The sequence below is a fragment of the Lampetra planeri genome, chromosome 24, assembly GCF_965212315.1.
Source record: "Lampetra planeri chromosome 24, kcLamPlan1.2.h2, whole genome shotgun sequence".
In the NCBI taxonomy this organism is placed as follows: domain Eukaryota; kingdom Metazoa; phylum Chordata; class Hyperoartia; order Petromyzontiformes; family Petromyzontidae; genus Lampetra; species Lampetra planeri.
The window spans coordinates 11,211,338-11,229,185 of NC_136130.1; the positions used below are offsets into that span (position 1 = coordinate 11,211,338).

The 17,848-nt window shown below is 46.8% G+C and overlaps 1 protein-coding gene across 4 annotated transcripts in view; it reads right to left on the minus strand.

Annotated features, from left to right (window-relative positions):
- Positions 1-3,808: 3,808 nt before the first annotated feature.
- ACOT11 (acyl-CoA thioesterase 11) overlaps positions 3,809-17,848 on the minus strand; it is a 34,507-nt gene continuing 20,467 nt past the window's right edge. For 2 of the 4 annotated variants that reach the window (XM_078605692.1, XM_078605689.1), the window contains 9 exons: positions 16,224-16,343; positions 15,731-15,881; positions 15,221-15,276; positions 9,125-9,191; positions 7,397-7,480; positions 6,976-7,109; positions 6,376-6,507; positions 5,177-5,306; positions 4,211-4,476 (listed from right to left, as the gene is read on the minus strand). In XM_078605692.1, coding sequence (XP_078461818.1) covers positions 4,345-4,476; positions 5,177-5,306; positions 6,376-6,507; positions 6,976-7,109; positions 7,397-7,480; positions 9,125-9,191; positions 15,221-15,276; positions 15,731-15,881; positions 16,224-16,343 — 1,006 coding nt within the window. In that variant the 3' untranslated portion in view covers positions 4,211-4,344. Of the gene's footprint in view, positions 4,477-5,176; positions 5,307-6,375; positions 6,508-6,975; positions 7,110-7,396; positions 7,481-9,124; positions 9,192-15,220; positions 15,277-15,730; positions 15,882-16,223; positions 16,344-17,848 lie in introns of all 4 variants that reach the window. The other 2 variants (XM_078605691.1, XM_078605690.1) reach the window with 2 other exon arrangements.

Consider the following 17,848-nt stretch of genomic DNA (forward strand, 5'->3'; position numbering starts at 1 on the left):
CATGACTCGAGTCTGACTCGAGTCCAAGTCACATGACTCGAGTCCACATCTCATAGGTGGGACAAAGTCATTGTTATGCAAGTCCAAGTCGAGTCGCAAGTCATCAAATTCATGACTCGAGTCTGACTCGAGTCCAAGTCACATGACTCGAGTCCACACCTCTACAGCACATACATCGTCCCTATTTACAAGATATCCATTTATATAAAAACAAGTCATCAAAATTTACACCATTGGTACCTCATTTGCCAGTAAAAAATATGATAATTGTTTTTTTACCCTTTTATCTGGCAACAAAACTGACACCTTTTTTTTTACGAGGAGTCATGTTTGCATATACAAACATGACTCCTCGTAAAAAAAGGTGTCAGTTTTGTTGCCAGATAAAAGGGTAAAAAACCAATTATCAAGTCATCAAAATGTAAAGGAGCATTATTTTGATCTCTACTTAAACATTCTACTGTAGTATTTCGCAAATTTCATTTTCCCTGACCAATATAACCATTGTTAATATGCAACAATCCTCACTTTGTGCCAAATTGCACTATTTCTATCCCTTATACAACTTCATTACAATTTACATCAATGGCCTATTGACTTGTAATGCTTACACATCAGGCGTCGAAGCAGTTACACTTGTTATCACACTACCCTCTCGTGATATGTATCTAAAAGTCGATTATTGCACTCGGACATCTTAAGCGTGGAAATATTTTCATTTTTACAACAATAATAATAATACAGCATTGAATCCGGCCGCACTCTGCAGTAAAAGCCATCTCTAACTAAGCGACGTGTCCATCCATAGAGTCAACCCCTACTGGAACACTCCTGCCCAATTGCAGGCCGGTACTGCATGCACCCTGAGCCACGTAAGGACGGCTGCCACTTGGGGCTCCCCTCAGCTGGACTGCCACAAGGCATTCGAATGGTGGAGATGGGATATGATGCCAAGGCGCATTTGAGTTGCCGAGGCATTTAAGCGATGCCCTATAACAGTCAACTCATGAACACGCAAATCGTTATGCCACATTCCATTAAGCAATCAGCTCCTGCCCCCTACCCTTTTGGCCACGTTTTGCAAATGGGGAAAGTTGGCAATGCCAGTGTTTGACGCGGTCGAACTCCGACGTATCTGGAGTCAACACTGTGACTCCGTGTGCCGACTTGAGAAAAACACGCCGATGCATAACACACCGAGGAGAAAGAGAACATCAGAAACCGGCCACCATATCTCGCAAAGTCTCGCCAGTGCGCCTCCACTTCCGCCGTATGGAGATAGCTAAACGTACAAGGGTAGAATCGCCAAGTTACTGAACAAGTAGATTCACAAGAGCCCAATTTACAAGAACACAGAATCAACTTGTCAAAAGTCGACTTTTACTGAGGCAAACATTAAAAAGGTCATTAAGCCTTTGAAGATGTCCATCTGAACTAGGCAGTTGTGTACGTGTGGGATGCAAGCAAGTGTTTACGAGTTCATAAAAACTCAACTATTACAATGTCTCATTCCCTTCTGGAAAAATATAATCTGTGAGACTTCGTTAAAATATCTTTGAAGGGAATATGGGGATTTCTCCACAATGGTGTGAGAAATATATACTTCATGTTAGTGTTTCCTGAAAATAAGTTCACAACATTTTCTGATGTCATTATAAAGTACCATGTATCTAGAAGGACTTAGAGGAAATGTGCCTGCTTTTAATAACGCGATTTAAATTTCACAAAGATGCGCAATTAATCTCATCATCATTTGTGGAATTTTGTGCAGAAAACAGAGGCAGCACGCCTCTCCACGTCACTCCGAATGCATATTTACAACAACAGCAAAATGATCCGCATCAAGAAAGCAGGCACGTGTACACGATGCACGGACGATATCGATAACAAATTAGCGTGAATATTTTTTACACCGTTGCCAATTTTCAAAACCTCAAATTTCTGTACAACAGCCCTGGGCACTGCTGTGGCTACAGTGACAGCAAGGCAATACTGAAGCAATGATTCCCTCATAAGGGATAACGTTACGTAACAGTGAATACGTTTAAAATGTCACATTACAATCAGTGGCTAGATCTGGCTCCATCAAAGTTGTGCGTTCGACATTTTTTTACATTTTAATATCCAGTGTGTGGCAACATATTTTCCTTGACAAAGCACAGCCTCATTTCATAAAATAATCCACAAGGCGTCAATATACTTAATACACGATGCATCCACCGGATTCCCACGCCTATAACATCTCAATAAAAAACACACGCAAAAAACAATTAAGCAAAAGTAATGTCTCGACTCTACCGATGGGCATTAGCAAAAAATATATGTTCATATTCTTTGGGTCTTTATATCACGACGATTCGATCGCAACACAAGCAATCATCATCAGGTGAAAAACCTTTAAAAAACCTGATGACGATTGCTTGTGTTGCGATCGAAACGTCGTGATATTTGTATTATTTTTTCTATCTACGTGGCTTTACCGAAAGACCCAAAGAATATGAATTCCTGCAGTCACGAAAGCTTTAAGTCAAGGCTATGTTCACTTAACAGACAGTTGGTTTAAAGGCTGCGGTTGTCATCGGGATGAGGTGGCCTGGTGCCTCGCGTTCTCTCGGGTGAATAATTGCTGCCTTAAAAGTACATTACAGTATTAAGGCCATCCGGCAGCAGTGGCGAGAGCGAGGAATTGCAGGGATGCACTTTTAGCTATTTCAGTATTAGAAGTGTACATTATATGTCCGAAGTCTTCCGGCCAGGAAGCCGATGGGAGCGGTCGTTGGGGATGGACATGGAGGTAGCTGTGTATGTGTGTGAATATAAACACAGCCTCTGAACTTATGAACACGTCGCTGAAATCTTAATCACGTTACCTAAAGTGCCTGTGATGGTCTCGCTTGGACAGTCTAAATTAAAAATTAAAACATTCTTTATTGTGAACGCCGAAGATATCGGCTGTTAAAACTTGACAGGTTCCCTAAACTGTTATTCAGTCACCTTCATTCTATTTTTGTAAACGTGAAAATATGTTTGTGTATCTTTACCGATTACTACAAAGTGTGTATTTTCACCAGTAATTGCCACGCGGCATGCGGTGTCGTCTTTGGAGGCCGGGTATCAACAACGGTGCGATTGTTGCACGAGCAGGGGACCCTGGCAGAAAGGGGCCCTCTGCTGGATACATTCATGTAGGGGCCAGAGAGCCGAGCAGGGGCCTTCTCAATATTTGGGTTATGCATTGCTACAGTAGAACTCCTCTTATCCGTGATCCTAATACCCACGAATCCTATTATCCGACAAGCCCTTCTATGACACACGATGCCAGGATCCCACACTGTATTGTCAAGGGCCCACCAGACAAAACACTTCATAGCCTTTCAAGAGAACTAGCACCAGTTATTGCCTTTGACCTGAACAGAAATTGCCATAGTATTGCTAACTTTATTATGATTATTTCATTTAAAAAACCTACGTTCCATTTTGAGGACATACAGAGGTGATGTGTAATACAGCACACAAGGGCTCGACTCAGAAGGTGCCTGAGTAAATCCGGCAAGCTGCGATTATAGCAAGGTCCGAAATGACAGAAAAAAATTATTTACAAAATCTAAGGAAAATATAAGGAAATGCAGGTGTTCTCCAGAGTTACCAATGATGTGGGTGTGGCAGCGGTTGCTAGGGATTGCATCATCACTCCCACTACACCAGCCAATCAGTTGCCAGGAAGCAACCCGATGCAACATCGCTATCGTAACGTCGCCCATGCAACGTGGTCGCCATGACATCATCGCCCGGTGATTTATTGGTTTCCTTTTTTTCACTATGACAATCAACCGTCGGGTAGTCCGAACCACCAATAAGCTATCTCCAAATTATATAATTGCCTAAGTCGTTCTATATTCAGGCCCCACATCTTGACCTCGTGGTTTTTACTGTACTCAACTACAATTAATCACCAGCACGCATCACTAACAATTACTAAATCCGCAGATGGGACTCGTTGCAAATATGAACTGGAGGCACCAAACTCCCCTTGTTTCAAACTGCATGACGTTCATCCAAAAAAAAATTGCACCGTGCATTTGTCTGCATCACATTCCACGAGTTGTGGAAGGATCCGGTCTTAAGTAGTCCGTGCCGCTGCAGCTTCCGGCTGCAATCACTTCCTCGATTCTATTCACACAAACCACGTTTGAAAACACCCACCGTCGCCATCATTGGGCAAAGGCCAGCGACAAGTCCTCTCTCTGTGGAGTCGTGACTTCTGTGTCTGCGAGGTGCTGGGAGTCGGGGGCTTACAACCCGTCGTGCCTCACACACGCCCCGACCCGGACAGACGCACGCCGATCACAGTTTGGAGTTGTTCTCCAGGAAGGTTTTGCAGGCCAGGAAAAGTGCATGGGACTCAACCGAGAGGCCCGCGATGTCCTTGGAAATGTACGGCAGCACGGCCGGTGTGGCTTGGTTGTAATAAGAAATCTGCAACACGGACGGAGAAATAAATACATCAATTTCAAAGCTCATTTCTATTCAATTTAAAAATTACATTCACCCCTGTTTTACCCAGGAAAGCCTCACTTTAGTCTCACGACTCTTTTTTTAGTAGGGTCCTGCCAACTTTTCTCAGTAAGGAGGCAATGATTGCCATGTGTAATGCCAATTTATTAAATGAATAACAATTACATACGGTTGATTGATATTATGATATTCATGAAATAATAAGAGAATCACTTCCGGAGAGCTGTTAACATTTGGAATAAATCAGCGTGCAGTGGACAAGGGAGTCCTGGAAAGAATCGACATGGACAAAGTCTCAAGGACACGGAGTCAGGTCAAGAATGGGAAGCTACAATATTCTGGTCAGGTTACATGGGGTGAATGGTGACTCTAACACTCGAAGGTGCTAGGGGAAGGGGAGGACCTTGATCTGAGGGGAGTACAAACAGTGAATGGGATCGAAGCTCAGGTGAAAAGTGACTGCAAGGAGATTTCGTCGAAGGAGAAGGTTGTGTGCCAACAGCCCACAATGCCACAGGACGAGAACAGGAAGCCTGTGAGTGTGTGCTGGGTTTTGGATTTGTATTTTAATAATTGCCGAGCCCCCCGTGTCATTAACGTCAAACAGTCAGCAACAAACGGCACGCTCAAAGTGGTAATCGGCAAGAGTGTGCGAGCGTACCCGAGTCTCGCTGCTGTTGAGCTGCTGCACGATGAAGCCGGCGCACAGAACCTCGCTCCGCGTGAAGTTCGGGGACGGCGGCGCCGCCGGGAGGGTGACGGAGCGGAAGGCGATCACGTACGGGTCCCTGCTAGAGAGCGCAGGACACGGTGAGCAACGAGGAAGCTCCTCGGCGCACGGCACAAGACGCCGCGATCGCGTGCGGTCTCGTCAAATGCCCCCCCCCCCCCGCCGCCCCCAGGAGGCAACGCCTCACAGGCTGCGGAGCAGAACTTGCACCACGCTGCAGTTTGTACATTCTGATCACAGCTGTGCGAATTGTGGCCAGGATGAGCCACAAATGGGCGCTTTTCAGTCCCACACGGCGACGCGAAAGGGACTCAAGATATAATAATAGGGTTTTTCCCCTTTTTTCTGGCAACAAAACTGAAACCTTTTCCAAGGAATCATGCTTGTGGTCAAAATGCAAACAAAAAACACACTATGATAGTATATGCATTGTCCTTGAAACTGATTGGTTCACACCAGGGATGGCTTTCTCTTGAGCCTCGACCCAACTGGTGCTAGACCAGAGGACGCCAAAAGCGTCTAATGATGATGAGGGACTCAAGATGTTTTGAGTGTGTGATACTGCGTTGTTTATTCGGCACGTGACCATTAAATTATTGATGATGAGGATAATTATAATAAAATCGACCTACGATAATAGCACACGTATCAAAATACATATGGAAGAATGAATTACCATTTATACAGATGGTACGTAATTTTAATAAGTTCTCTTTACTTCAGCTAATGGAACAAAAGAAAAGAAACAGAGAATACAAACAAGACCATACAAAAGGATGGAGGGAGTTTGGGCCAAAGGCCTGCCATGAAGCAGAACAATCGAGAAGAAGAATAAGAAAAAGCCATGATGAATCGACTGTTGGATGAAGGCCTCCCAATGCCCAATCGGTCATGTTGGGCTCTTTGAAACATTCTTCACCATGCTGGACAGTGCTGGCTGTGAGGGTTCAAATATCAGTCGCCACGGATGGTAGCCGTGGCTGGGAATTCCGAACCGAGGTCGTAAAACGCCGCGATAACAACTGCACTGACCACCGTGCTGACCACTAAGCTAACCACCGAGCTAACACTGTTATTAGAGATTTGTATTTCGCTGCATCACAGACAACGACGACGCCGACGTTGCTAACCTGGTCTGGCAGGGCTGGCGGCGCGACATGAGCACCACGAAGTCCTGGGGCCTGAGGCCCTTGCGGATGGCCAGACTCTCCACGCTGTAGATGGCATCATCTTCATCCGCCGCCTGGATCAGACTGCATTTCCTGTACAAAGGACGCAAACGATTGTTACTAATAGACGCGCGCGCGCATGTTTGTAACGCGAACAGTTTTAGATTTAGATGTCGATTCTCGCGCACGGAATTTTCTCCAGCACTCGATTCAGAATATACACTTATCTCTCTAAGCGTGCATGCACGGGAGGCGGTGGCGGAATGGTTAGCGCACTGCGCTACGAACCCGGTGACCCGAGTTCAATTCCCACTCACGGCCAACATGGTGACGAATATATTTGAACGGGTCCTGGGCCTCCTCTAGGTCGACTTAGCCTTAAGTGAGTGCCTGGCACGGCGTGTGTAAACATTGCCAATGGGGAAATACATTTGGTTGGGCGCGGTGCTCGCCAGACCACCCCCTCGTGCACCTTGCTGTCCGCGTGCTCACAGCACTTGCCCGAACAGTCTGTTAGGGCTGCACGGGGGTTCTTTGTCTCTATACATGCGTGGGACTCACTGGTAGTGCTTGTCCCAGGCGGCGCGGTGCTGCAGATCAGAGAGCAGGAGGAAGGCCTGCTCAGCAGAGACGCAGGCACGCATCTCGATACGGAACGACAACAGGCCGCCCTCCTCGCAGCTGTACAGCTTGATCTGCACCGTCACGGCAGAGCCACAGCACAACGTGTGAGCAGTCACACAAGCCGTCACTCGCCGCTCACCCACCAGACACAGATACTCGCTGCTCACCGGTGGCCACGCACCACGCACTCACCAGACGCTCACTCACCAGATGCTCACTCACCAGACGCAACAATCCGTGTGGTTCAATAGAAGGGGTTGCCCTCGGTGCGTGTGATGTGGACTGAGCGGCCGTGGCACGATATATCAGCCATGACTACTTTGTGTTTAGGATGAATCATCCGAAACGAGCACCTTACCCCATTCTGGACGGAAACGAGCTCCCATGCCCCTCGGCTGGCCAATAGCGTCAGAGCCAAGACGTTGTTGAAGCTCAAGTAGACCTATGTGTGAACGCATACACACACACACGCGCACACACACAGAAGCTTACATTACTCAGTACATCCAGAACACATCAAGAAAACCGGTTTTTTTTTCGTATACAGTAACAAAACCCACAACCGCCAACTCGGACAAAGTTTTATTTATCGGACAAAAAAAGGATTGGAACCGGCCACTTTCAGAAGGTAAGAGCCAATCCCCGAGCTTCCTCGACATTCAACATCGAGTTCGCTAGAACTGCATAAGGAGCGGACGATGACGTGCCCACCACTGTTACCCCATGAGTTGTGCCTGCCCGTGGAATCCAGTCAAGATCAAGTCCGCCCGTTTAAATTCAATCAAGAACATTCTGAAAAGAACATGAAGAGCAGAGATAAAGATCCTCTGTTTAACCGCACAGCCTATGTGGGGCAAGTGTCGTGACAGCTTGGACAGCACAATCTGTCCGGCGATACGTCTCCCCATTGCTTGTTTGACACAATGTACCTGGCACTTGTTGTAGGGCATGCTGACCTCGGAAAGAGCCTGAAGTTAAATAATAAACCACACCTTGTGTTTGCGGTGGAACGGTACCATGGTGAAATAGCGAGGCTGCACCTTGTCCCTGGAATCCCAGCCATTGCTAACTTCACCAACTCACACTGACCAGCGTGGTGAAGCGTGGTCAAACAATCCCCCCCCCCCTCCCATTCCCTTGGGTGAAATAACCACCCTTTAATTGGAATGGCACGAGGAAGCCTTCATCCAGTAGTGGCTTTACAAAGGACGGGAAATTATTTACATTACACTTTGTATAATGGGGACACTGCGGTTGCGAGATGTTATTTCCCTCACCTGGTATACAGGAGGTCATGGGGTCAATTCCGACCCTGACGCCTGTATATTTGGAGTTTGCATGTTCTCTCCGTGGCCGCGTGGATTTTTAGAACATTTGGCTGCTATAAATTTCCACATGATAAGCCACTTCGTTGAGTTACCATTTGTGGCCAGGTCGCTTCTGAAAAAGAGTTCTACAGCTGAGTGGGCCTTACCTGGTAAAATTACTCATAATACGCTATGCAGAAAGAACATTTCCCGAATAGTCGCCTAACATACATGTTTTCTTTTAATGCCACAGTGTTATTGACGAAGTGTTGAGTTATTTTTCTGAATACTGGCAAGTAGGCCACTGTCTACAGCGAAAAAACAGAGTCTGCATGGATCAATTGAAAACCTGGCCGAGTGCATCGAGAGGAGCTGGAAACGACGCAGTAATTAAGTGGTAGGGGGTAGTAAGGAGTTGGTATGGATGAGCGGAGATTTGATGAAGGCAGGAAGGGAGAGTGGACGGTATGGGGTGTTTTATTTTTCGATTTAAAGCTTTCGTGACTGCAGGGATTCATATTCTTGGTTCTGTCGGTAAAGTCACGTAGAAGGGAAATAATAAAATAATAAAAATAAAACAATAAAATAAAAATTCTCACGACGTTTCGGCCACAATGCAAGCAGCCGTCCTCATGTGTTTCTTCCTCAGCTGTTTCTTCACCTGAGGACGGCTGCTTGCGTTGTGGCCGAAACGTCTTGAGAATTTTATTTTATCATGTTTTATTTTCATTATTTTATTATTTCCCTTCTACGTGACTTGAACGGTATGGGGTGTGTACCTGGTTGCTGGGGTCCCAGGGAACAGACAGCGGCACTTCGTTCTGCTTGCACGACAAGATGTACTTCCTACGAAGGGCACATTCAAATGGGACAAATTACAACTCATTGAGACGTCTCTAATATTTACTCAAGACAGAACCCATTGAGAATCGGCATCTCTTTTGTATCAATGGTCTACTTTATTAGCGTACAATAACGCGATAGGTGTCGCAGCCTTTTCTCGTTTACACCAGGGGGTGAGACAGCAGAATGCACGAGGGAGAAAGGCGGATCGTATCGCTACTCATTCTGTTTAGCGTTCAGCGTCCGTTTACAACTTAACGCTTGCTGCGTCGTACCGCCCTCCACACGCCACGAGGTGGAATAACTGCTGCCCCGGCTCAATTACAGGACAGAGTCGCGTACGATCCACCCTTGTGACAGAATATACGTGGGTGATGTGCCATCAGCAAGTTATTTTTAACCACACGAAGTGCTCCATATTTAGGAGCCAAGGGGCCTAAAACTCATTGGCACTGCACAGGAATCCACAGCGCAGCGTGGAAACACTGCAAATTAAGTTCCTTCCCATCTCAGTCAACCAAATGTATATCAGAAAATCTTCAGATATCGATAGATAAGGCTAAGATTTTGTTATGGTAATTGTTTGTAAAATTCATGGCCGAGATGCGGGGGGGGGGGGGGTAATCCACGGAGCGGTCACTGAATAATGTACGGTGGTGCCACATCTAAACATTCACGGATTTTTTTGGACTGTCAGCAAATTTAAGTAATGCTCTAATGAAATAAAATATTAACTTTTATATGGACAGAAGTCTATTTTGTCATGCATAATACTAAAATGTATATTATTATGAAATATAGCTCATAGTAACTTAAATGCTTTACAACAGCATTATTATTGTTTTACTCCACGCTAGATAATCCTCTGGAAGATGATATCACAGAACTACAACCGAGATCGCTTAAAATGCCGATTATAATTATCCACACTCCGTCATGTCACCAGCTAAAGAGAAGGCTGTTGCATGACAGTGATATGCAGCAAAAGCTCCGCTTTTCTACAATACACTTAGAATGTTCTACAATTAACCGATGAGTACCTCTGTAAAAGAGTATATTTAGTTTTTTTCTTGAAACGTTTCATGTTCTTGGATAATTTGGTGCACCATGAGTGTAACTCTCAGATTAACCGGCACCGTCCATTCTCCATGGATGCCGGGTCACAGAGCTTTTGCCACACATTTTAATCTATATATATTAAAGTAAAAAATTGTCTGTTTGTGGCTTTGTTTGTGGGTTTGTGTCTGTTCGCGCGCTTGCGAACGATTTACCTCTCCAACGGTGGGGTTTATGTAAAGAAAAATATCCAGGTACCAAACCGTAAGCCCTGCAGTGAGCAAGGGCTATTCCGCTATTCCTTTTTCACTTCCGTCAACTTTTAATTTGTTTAATTAGCGATTTAGTGTGATTTTTGTGCGCTTATCATCTATTTATTTATTTATGACGCGTGCCCAGCCATACTAACTCACGAGCCTTTGGTGGGCGGGGGGGGGCCATGCCAAGTCGCACACCTTCAGTGGGAGTGAGGGGGACATTTTCTTTCGCGTAAAAAATGCTATAGAAATACACTAAACGCTGAGCTTAAATCTTCACTGTGTGATGTCCCCCCCCACCCCGATGCATGCAGTTACTACTATATACAGTCGCTAGATGCTACCACTACAGGCCGTAGATATTACTGCAGAGCGGCCGGGGAGATCGTGGCTGGGGGAGGGTCAGGGATAGCAGCCCAGCCCCAGCCTGCCAAGGTGCCACCTCGGCCGGCTGGACAATCTAGGCGAGGCCGGAGGCTCTGCACGGGATTAGGCCTCACCACGACACTCTTGTCAGGTGAGTACTTTGTGCTATAGAGTCGATAAATACTGCTATAGAGTCAGCATGTACTACTGTAGTGATAGCAGGTACCACCACAGTCGGTATGCACTGCAGTAATCATAGTCGGTACCACCACAGTCAGTATGCACTGCTGTAATCATAGCAGGTGCCACCACAGTCAGTATGCACTGCTGTAATCATAGCAGGTACCACCACAGTATGCACTGCTACAGTGAAAGCAGGTATCACCACAGTATGCACTGCTGTAATCATAGCAGGTACCACCACAGTCAGTACGCACTGCTGTTAGATTTTTAAGAGTAGTTTTGAAATATTTTTAAGACCCGGGCGACGCCGGGTACTTCCCGCTGGTTGTCTGAGACAAGCTGACATTGTTCATGCCGAGAGCTGGAATTTAGCCAAGTTAAGTGCAAAACCAAAGGTAGTACTTTCTTTATTTCAATAATAAAATGACACGGCAATAAATACGTTATGACTAAACAACAGTGTACATTGCAGATTTTTAAAGTGCATGCGTTCAAAGCGATATCCTTCAATACATGTTTACAGTGTCCTAATGGCGGTACTCCGGGGTACCGAATAATACAAAATGGCCGAGGCAATTAAATATTGTATTTCTGGGACACTATTTTTTCCAAGGGTGTACTTAACTCCGCGACTGGGGTACCAATCAATCCGAATCAGTGCTACTCTGCGATGTCGAAATGCAGCGAGGACGATTGCGCTGAAACCCTGAACGCTCGCGGTACGTACCACAGTGCATCGTGTACAGCTCGTCGAGATGAGTCAATTGCCGCATCGCCGACCATCAACAGACTCAAAATGACTGCATCACGGACATTATGCGAGAGCCGGGGTACTATGGTACCCTGGGGTACCGCCATAAGTCAAAATTTTACCGCCATAAGGTTCACTTGTATACTTATATGGGGGGAAGATATGAGGACCTGAACACATCCCGATCCCAGATATTCTGACTGCTGATGAGACAATGGATGTCGAAACCAGTCCACAGTTAGCTTGTGTTGAACCAAGGCTATTGAGATGATGCACTGCCAGAAGACCACGTGGGCTGGATGGGATGTGGAAAAAAAGTACTTTTATATCCACGTATTTTTTTTACGGATATTTATTTGGTGAGCAGTTATCCTGCTCGTGTAAGTTATCCAGTTCGGGTTGGGTGGTTTGGGACGCTTAAAATAAATTGGGGATGTTTAGAATAAAATGTGATTTGTTGATAATCTTGATTCTTATTTTGTTGCCAAGGTGTTCTGGTGTAGCAAGGTGGCAAAGGGGATTGACCTGGAGGGGTTATTGAGGAGGGGGTCGTGGAGATTCCAATGGTGTAACAAAAATATTCTGGGCAGTGGTGTAAAATGTAGTTTAAATTTATGCCAGGATAGTCCCTGTTGTCTGAGGCCTGGCAAGCTTGCTTGGAAGGTGAAAGTGTGGTAGAGTTAATTATATTTAAGAGTGTAATTATTTAGGATTCCAATTTTCGGATCATATCGGGCATCCTGCACAAAACGGGGATGTATTAGGGTCATATTTCACCATTTTTTGCCGTGAGACAGATAGGATCCATGTAGGAGAATTGTTATAAAGGCCAAGTGGTGCTGCACTAATGCCACAATACATGTGTCCAAATTCCATCCCATTGCGTGGTCAAAAAGGGAGTTGCAGTTGCAGTAGTCTACAGGCCTCATGGGTTTGTTCCATACAATATTTTAATATAATAAATTATAATAATATTTTAATCTCCCGCAATTGTCTTGGTGGGGCCTGGGTTAGATACTCGATTTAACAGTGCTGCGGTACGGTAAGTAAGGTTTCTTTCATTGCTGTTCACTGCATTTCTAATTTATACATATTTGCGAAAGTGGTGCTTAAGGTACGTATTTCCAATAAATAAGATGAATATTATATTACGTAAATATATCTTTCATTGAGTGATGAAGGTAAATAATGATCACCGTAACAGGACAAACTCACAACAAACGTAACACAATTCTACTCTTGACATTCTGCCTCCACGTGTGGTAACACTTCAACGTACACAGTGTGCGCGTGTGCTTGGCCACATGGGGTGAGGGGACAAGGTGAGGTGGTGAAATAGGAGTGGGGGGAGGAGGCAGTGAATGAGGAGTGTGGAGGCCCCCACAAGAGAGGGGGGCTTGAGAGAGACATGGACAGTGGGATGGAGGTTAATACTCTGCCCAGTATCTCTGCGTCATGTCCACGTGGGTTGTGTACGTTGAACCGAAGTAATCGGAGGTGCGGGGGAAGGACAACAAACTAAAGATAAAAAACTGTTCTAAAGATTGAAAAGTGCATAGCTGTAGTGGCTTTCTCATAAAAGGTGTGGCGTAGGTGTGGCGTTTGCCGCGGGTACAAAATGTACCATTAGAATTCATAATAAAAATGTATAATTATAGGTGTTGAGTGTCGTTGATAATTAGTAGAAGTTGCCAGACAACTTCTGACACAGGAGCGAAGCGATTGGTGGGATTGGAATCGGGGGGTCTGGTGATCGTTAGGGGCGGCGGTTCGCATTGGGTTGCTGGTGGAGTATCTTTGGGGATGGGTCTATAGAGGTTGGGTCATGGTGGTGGGAAGGGGGGTTAAAGTGGGGGGTCAGGTGATGGTATATTTGGTGAGGAGCGTTTTGGTGGTGTCTGGGGTTGAGAGTCGTGGTGTGTGAGGTTCTGAGGGGGAGCACTGCTCGTAGCGTGCCGTCCTGTGAGGACGTCCTCCCGTTGAGTCGACTCGGGAAGGGAGTTCTGCGCGAGCCCTCTCCCCGGCTGGGATCTGCAGCCGTGGTTTAGCTCGCTCTGTTTGATGCCCTCTCTCTCTTCTTCCTCTCTCGAGCCGGACAGGCTCGGCGCCGGAAGTGCCCTTTGTCTCGCAGCGATTTCTTTCTCAACGTGAGCTCTCCCGTGTCCGGGTGTCCGAGACGTGAACGTGGACAGGAGGACGGCATCGGCATCGAGGGGGTCCACAGCTGCAGGGGGGCCGAGGGTTGTGTGGCGCGTGGCGGAGCCCTCTACGAGCCGGGCCACGAGCCCAGGAAGTGAGTGCCGTGACGACAACGATGAGGTTTAGAAAGCTGCAGTGCTCTATCGTCAACGTTTCTCTCGGAGAAACGCAAGTGGCGCCGTCTGGTGGCGAGCACCTGTGGTGCGTTTATTTCTCCATCTGCTTAGTTTCCTCTCTTTCCCAGCTTCCCTCTCTTCGTGGTATCCCCAGATGACCTCGATGACCTTAGAGGATATTTTTCTTCTCCTTATTAGCCATCGTTTCCTCGGGGGAGGGGAATTCCAGACACCCATCTCCTACTGGTAATCCCAGCTTCCTTGAGGCTGGGATTTGATTCCATCTGTCCTGGCGAGGTCCCAGTGTCCGGGGAGAGAGACGTGCGTGGACACGAAGGCCCTTCCCTCGACCTTGCCTTGCTTTGTTCAAGCGAGTTGAACAATAGATGTATGAGGCGAGGATTTCGAAAGCATTCAGCCGATCTGCAAGGAGCCGGGCGACCTTTCCGCTGGGAATAGTCTGATAATGGATTGGGTGCTCGGAGTTCCCTGGATGTCCTGAATGGAAGATGGATGGGAGGTGTTTGCTGCTGAACCCTCCGGGAGGCGACACTTGTGTGGGGGTGAAGCTTGAGAGTTCAGCCAATTTTCCCAGGGCTCTGTCCGCCATCGCTAAATGGCGCCCGTGCGTAGTTTGTTATCAGGCGGTGGGGTTATTTTTTTTAATGAAACAAAAAAAAATTACATAAAAAATAGGATAAATAATTTCTACAGGTATAAAAGGTATCTTGATAGTTATCCTTGAGGTTATTATCTGGCACAGAGGACTAAGTAAAAAAAATAGATGTAAGAAGAGTAAAGCGTCAGTGCAGGACAATCGTGGCACAACACCACCGAAAATGTTCGTAAAACCAAACTCAACATGACAATTAGTTTTACAGTCAAGACCATATAACTCTCTACATGGGGGAGAACGTCTTTTTTTTTCACGACCGGCTGCCCTGGATTCGAAACCAGGATCTCAGCAGTGCCTCTTCGGTGCTCTGACGCAGAATCAGGCCTCTCAGCCGCCTAACCACCTCCTCCACAGCGGACTTGTGCACGTGGATGTCGAAAGAGTTGATGATGTAGTTGATGTCAATCGACTGGCCGGAGAGCTCGTACCTGTCAAGACGAATCTTCTTGCGGGCGATGGCCTCTCTGTAGCGCCGCTCACCGTCCTGCGAGGTGGGACCACATCAATTCAGCAGAGAGCAGCAAACGTCACCTTCCTGTTTGTACGTGCGCATGCACAGCCCTTGTTCAATCCACTGCTGGACATGGGCCTCCACGACGGCCCTCCCCAGGTGAGTCGCACAGCGTCGTGACGTCACTCGCGTCGTTTTACTTCTTGGCCACGTTTGTGTTAAAAACACCTCAACTATGCTAACATAGTCTAGGCCTTTGCTTAACTTTATTAAGCTCGCTGGCCGCAGAGGGGTCGGCCTACCGAACTGCTCACATGGACCGTGGGGACACTGACCCAGACCCTGGACTGACCCAGGCCCTGGGCCATTCCTGGGCCGGCAAAGTTCAGTTCCAAGTGGCTGATTCATTATGTATGTTGCACTTCTTTCGCACCGTACGGAAAACACGAATTTTGTTTATAAAAACGAGGTGCAAGAGCGATCGTACCCCAGCATAGGGCTTGATGCGTGGCAGCGTGCGCGCATCGCCGTTGTCGTCCAGCACGACGAACGTCATGAACGCGCTGTTGATGTGACGCAGGGACGCGGGGCTGCAGTCTCCCTGGCGGTACGCCTCCACACAGACCCCCACCTCCATGCTGCAACAACACAGTACACCGCGTTGCATCCCCACACTGCCTAGACACCACAACGGTAACAGGCCGCAACACCACACCGGGTCACACCCCGCACAAGAGGATTTTTGGTTAAATAGGAATGAAAATGCGACTTCGCAAATAACGTTGTTATTCATCACCATCGTTCCATGATCAATCCGCTGCTGGATGAAGGGACACCCAGGCCGCCGTCGTCACCTCTCACGATCCTGCGACGCATTAATCCACCCAGCACCCGCGCACGAGCCGAGTCCGTCGCTCCATCTCCTCGGTGGACGAATTTCATTGGCGTTAGCGTACGATTCGCGCGCGCCATGCGCTTACCTCTTGCGGAAGGCGTTGTTGACGATGGACTTGAGGGTGAGGCGATCGCCGACCTGCGACGGCCCACGGAACTGGAACATGTCGATGTCCCGGAGGGTGGCGTGGGCGCGGCACAGACGGCTGCACAAGCGGGGCGAGCAGAGTGTCATCCTCGTGCCGGCGGCCGCCGCTCGGCACGCAAACGACGCATCGCTGCGTCCGTTACCCCCCAATCGTGCCATTGGCGACGTGTAGTCGAGTTGTTAAGGAGCATAAATCATCACGCGAACTCCGGTCATCCTTACAGCAGCGGATATTGGCTGGCCATCGAACAATGACTGTCACAGCATCGCGCGCTTCGGATGCACTTCTGCGGCCAACAGGAAAGCTCTTCCTTCCGATATTAGGAAGTCACTGGAGCTATGCGCGTTTAAATCATCTAGATTGAAAACTCTTTTCTTTAGAACTGCTTTTTGTGTTTAGTATGTTGTCCTTCCAAGAACCTTTGATTAGCACGGTTGGCTACGTACGGTGAAAAGTTAAACATACGTACATACATTACTACTACACTTGTTTACTCAGAGAAGCCTCACCGAGTCTTGAGAATTGTTTTCAAGAGGGTCCTGCTACTGCTGCTGCCATGTGATCCCAATTGAGTAATTTTTTAGAATTTGGATGTTTTGGCTAATATCGGATGTTTCTATTTTCTTCCATAAGAGGGGTTTTTTTGGGTTAGATCACTTAAATATTGTAAATGTTGTGGCTTTTCTCTCCAACACACCGGTGTGCTGTACTAGTAACGAATTGGCACGTTCTGTTTTACGTGACAAACCTTACTGGTTGGCTGTGTCGGGTGATGGCGGGTTTAACGACACTTTTATATATTTACGCGATCTAACCCAAAACACCTCTATTCTGGATGATATTGGTGGCGAAAGCCTCCTACGTGTTAAACTTTTTTTTTTCTTTTTCCAACTATGGGAGGAAACCGTCAGACCCGAAGGAAACCGCCGCAGTACTTAGGGGAGAATATGCACAGTCTACACACAGAGGCACACGATCTGAGAATCAAAGTCAGGCCCGAAATCACCTTGGTTTGCGTCTTCATTCAACTTAATTTCAGCTCGTCAGAGTCAGCCGTGATTTGGTATTTGGTCGGCAGGAGTCCTAATCATCGTCACACTCCTGATGACTCTAATCCACTCCCACTCATCGCTGACTAATATGAAAAAATGAATGTAAATCCCTTCATTGACGAATATTTTTGCCACCGATTGCGTGGACAAGGTTAAACGGCCGTGATAAGCCAAATTTACCACGACGATGTTATTGTGCCATCCTTTTCGACTGGGCCGAGAGTGACAACTCGCCGCACTGCAGAACCCAGCTTAACCACGGCCAGATGAGACCACCACTTTCTGTTTACTTTTCTAATTTCTAAATAAAAGAGGACACACAACTCCCTGTTTATTGTTTTGTTCTGTTCCCTTTTAATACATATATATTTCGACACACACACACAAACAACAACAACAAATACTACTGAAACACATATTATTCAGATTTCCAAATAGCTGATGTGTAAACATCTCAAGTTTGTCTGCAATTAAAACAAGGAAATCCCTCACCGGCCTTGAGTCTCTCTT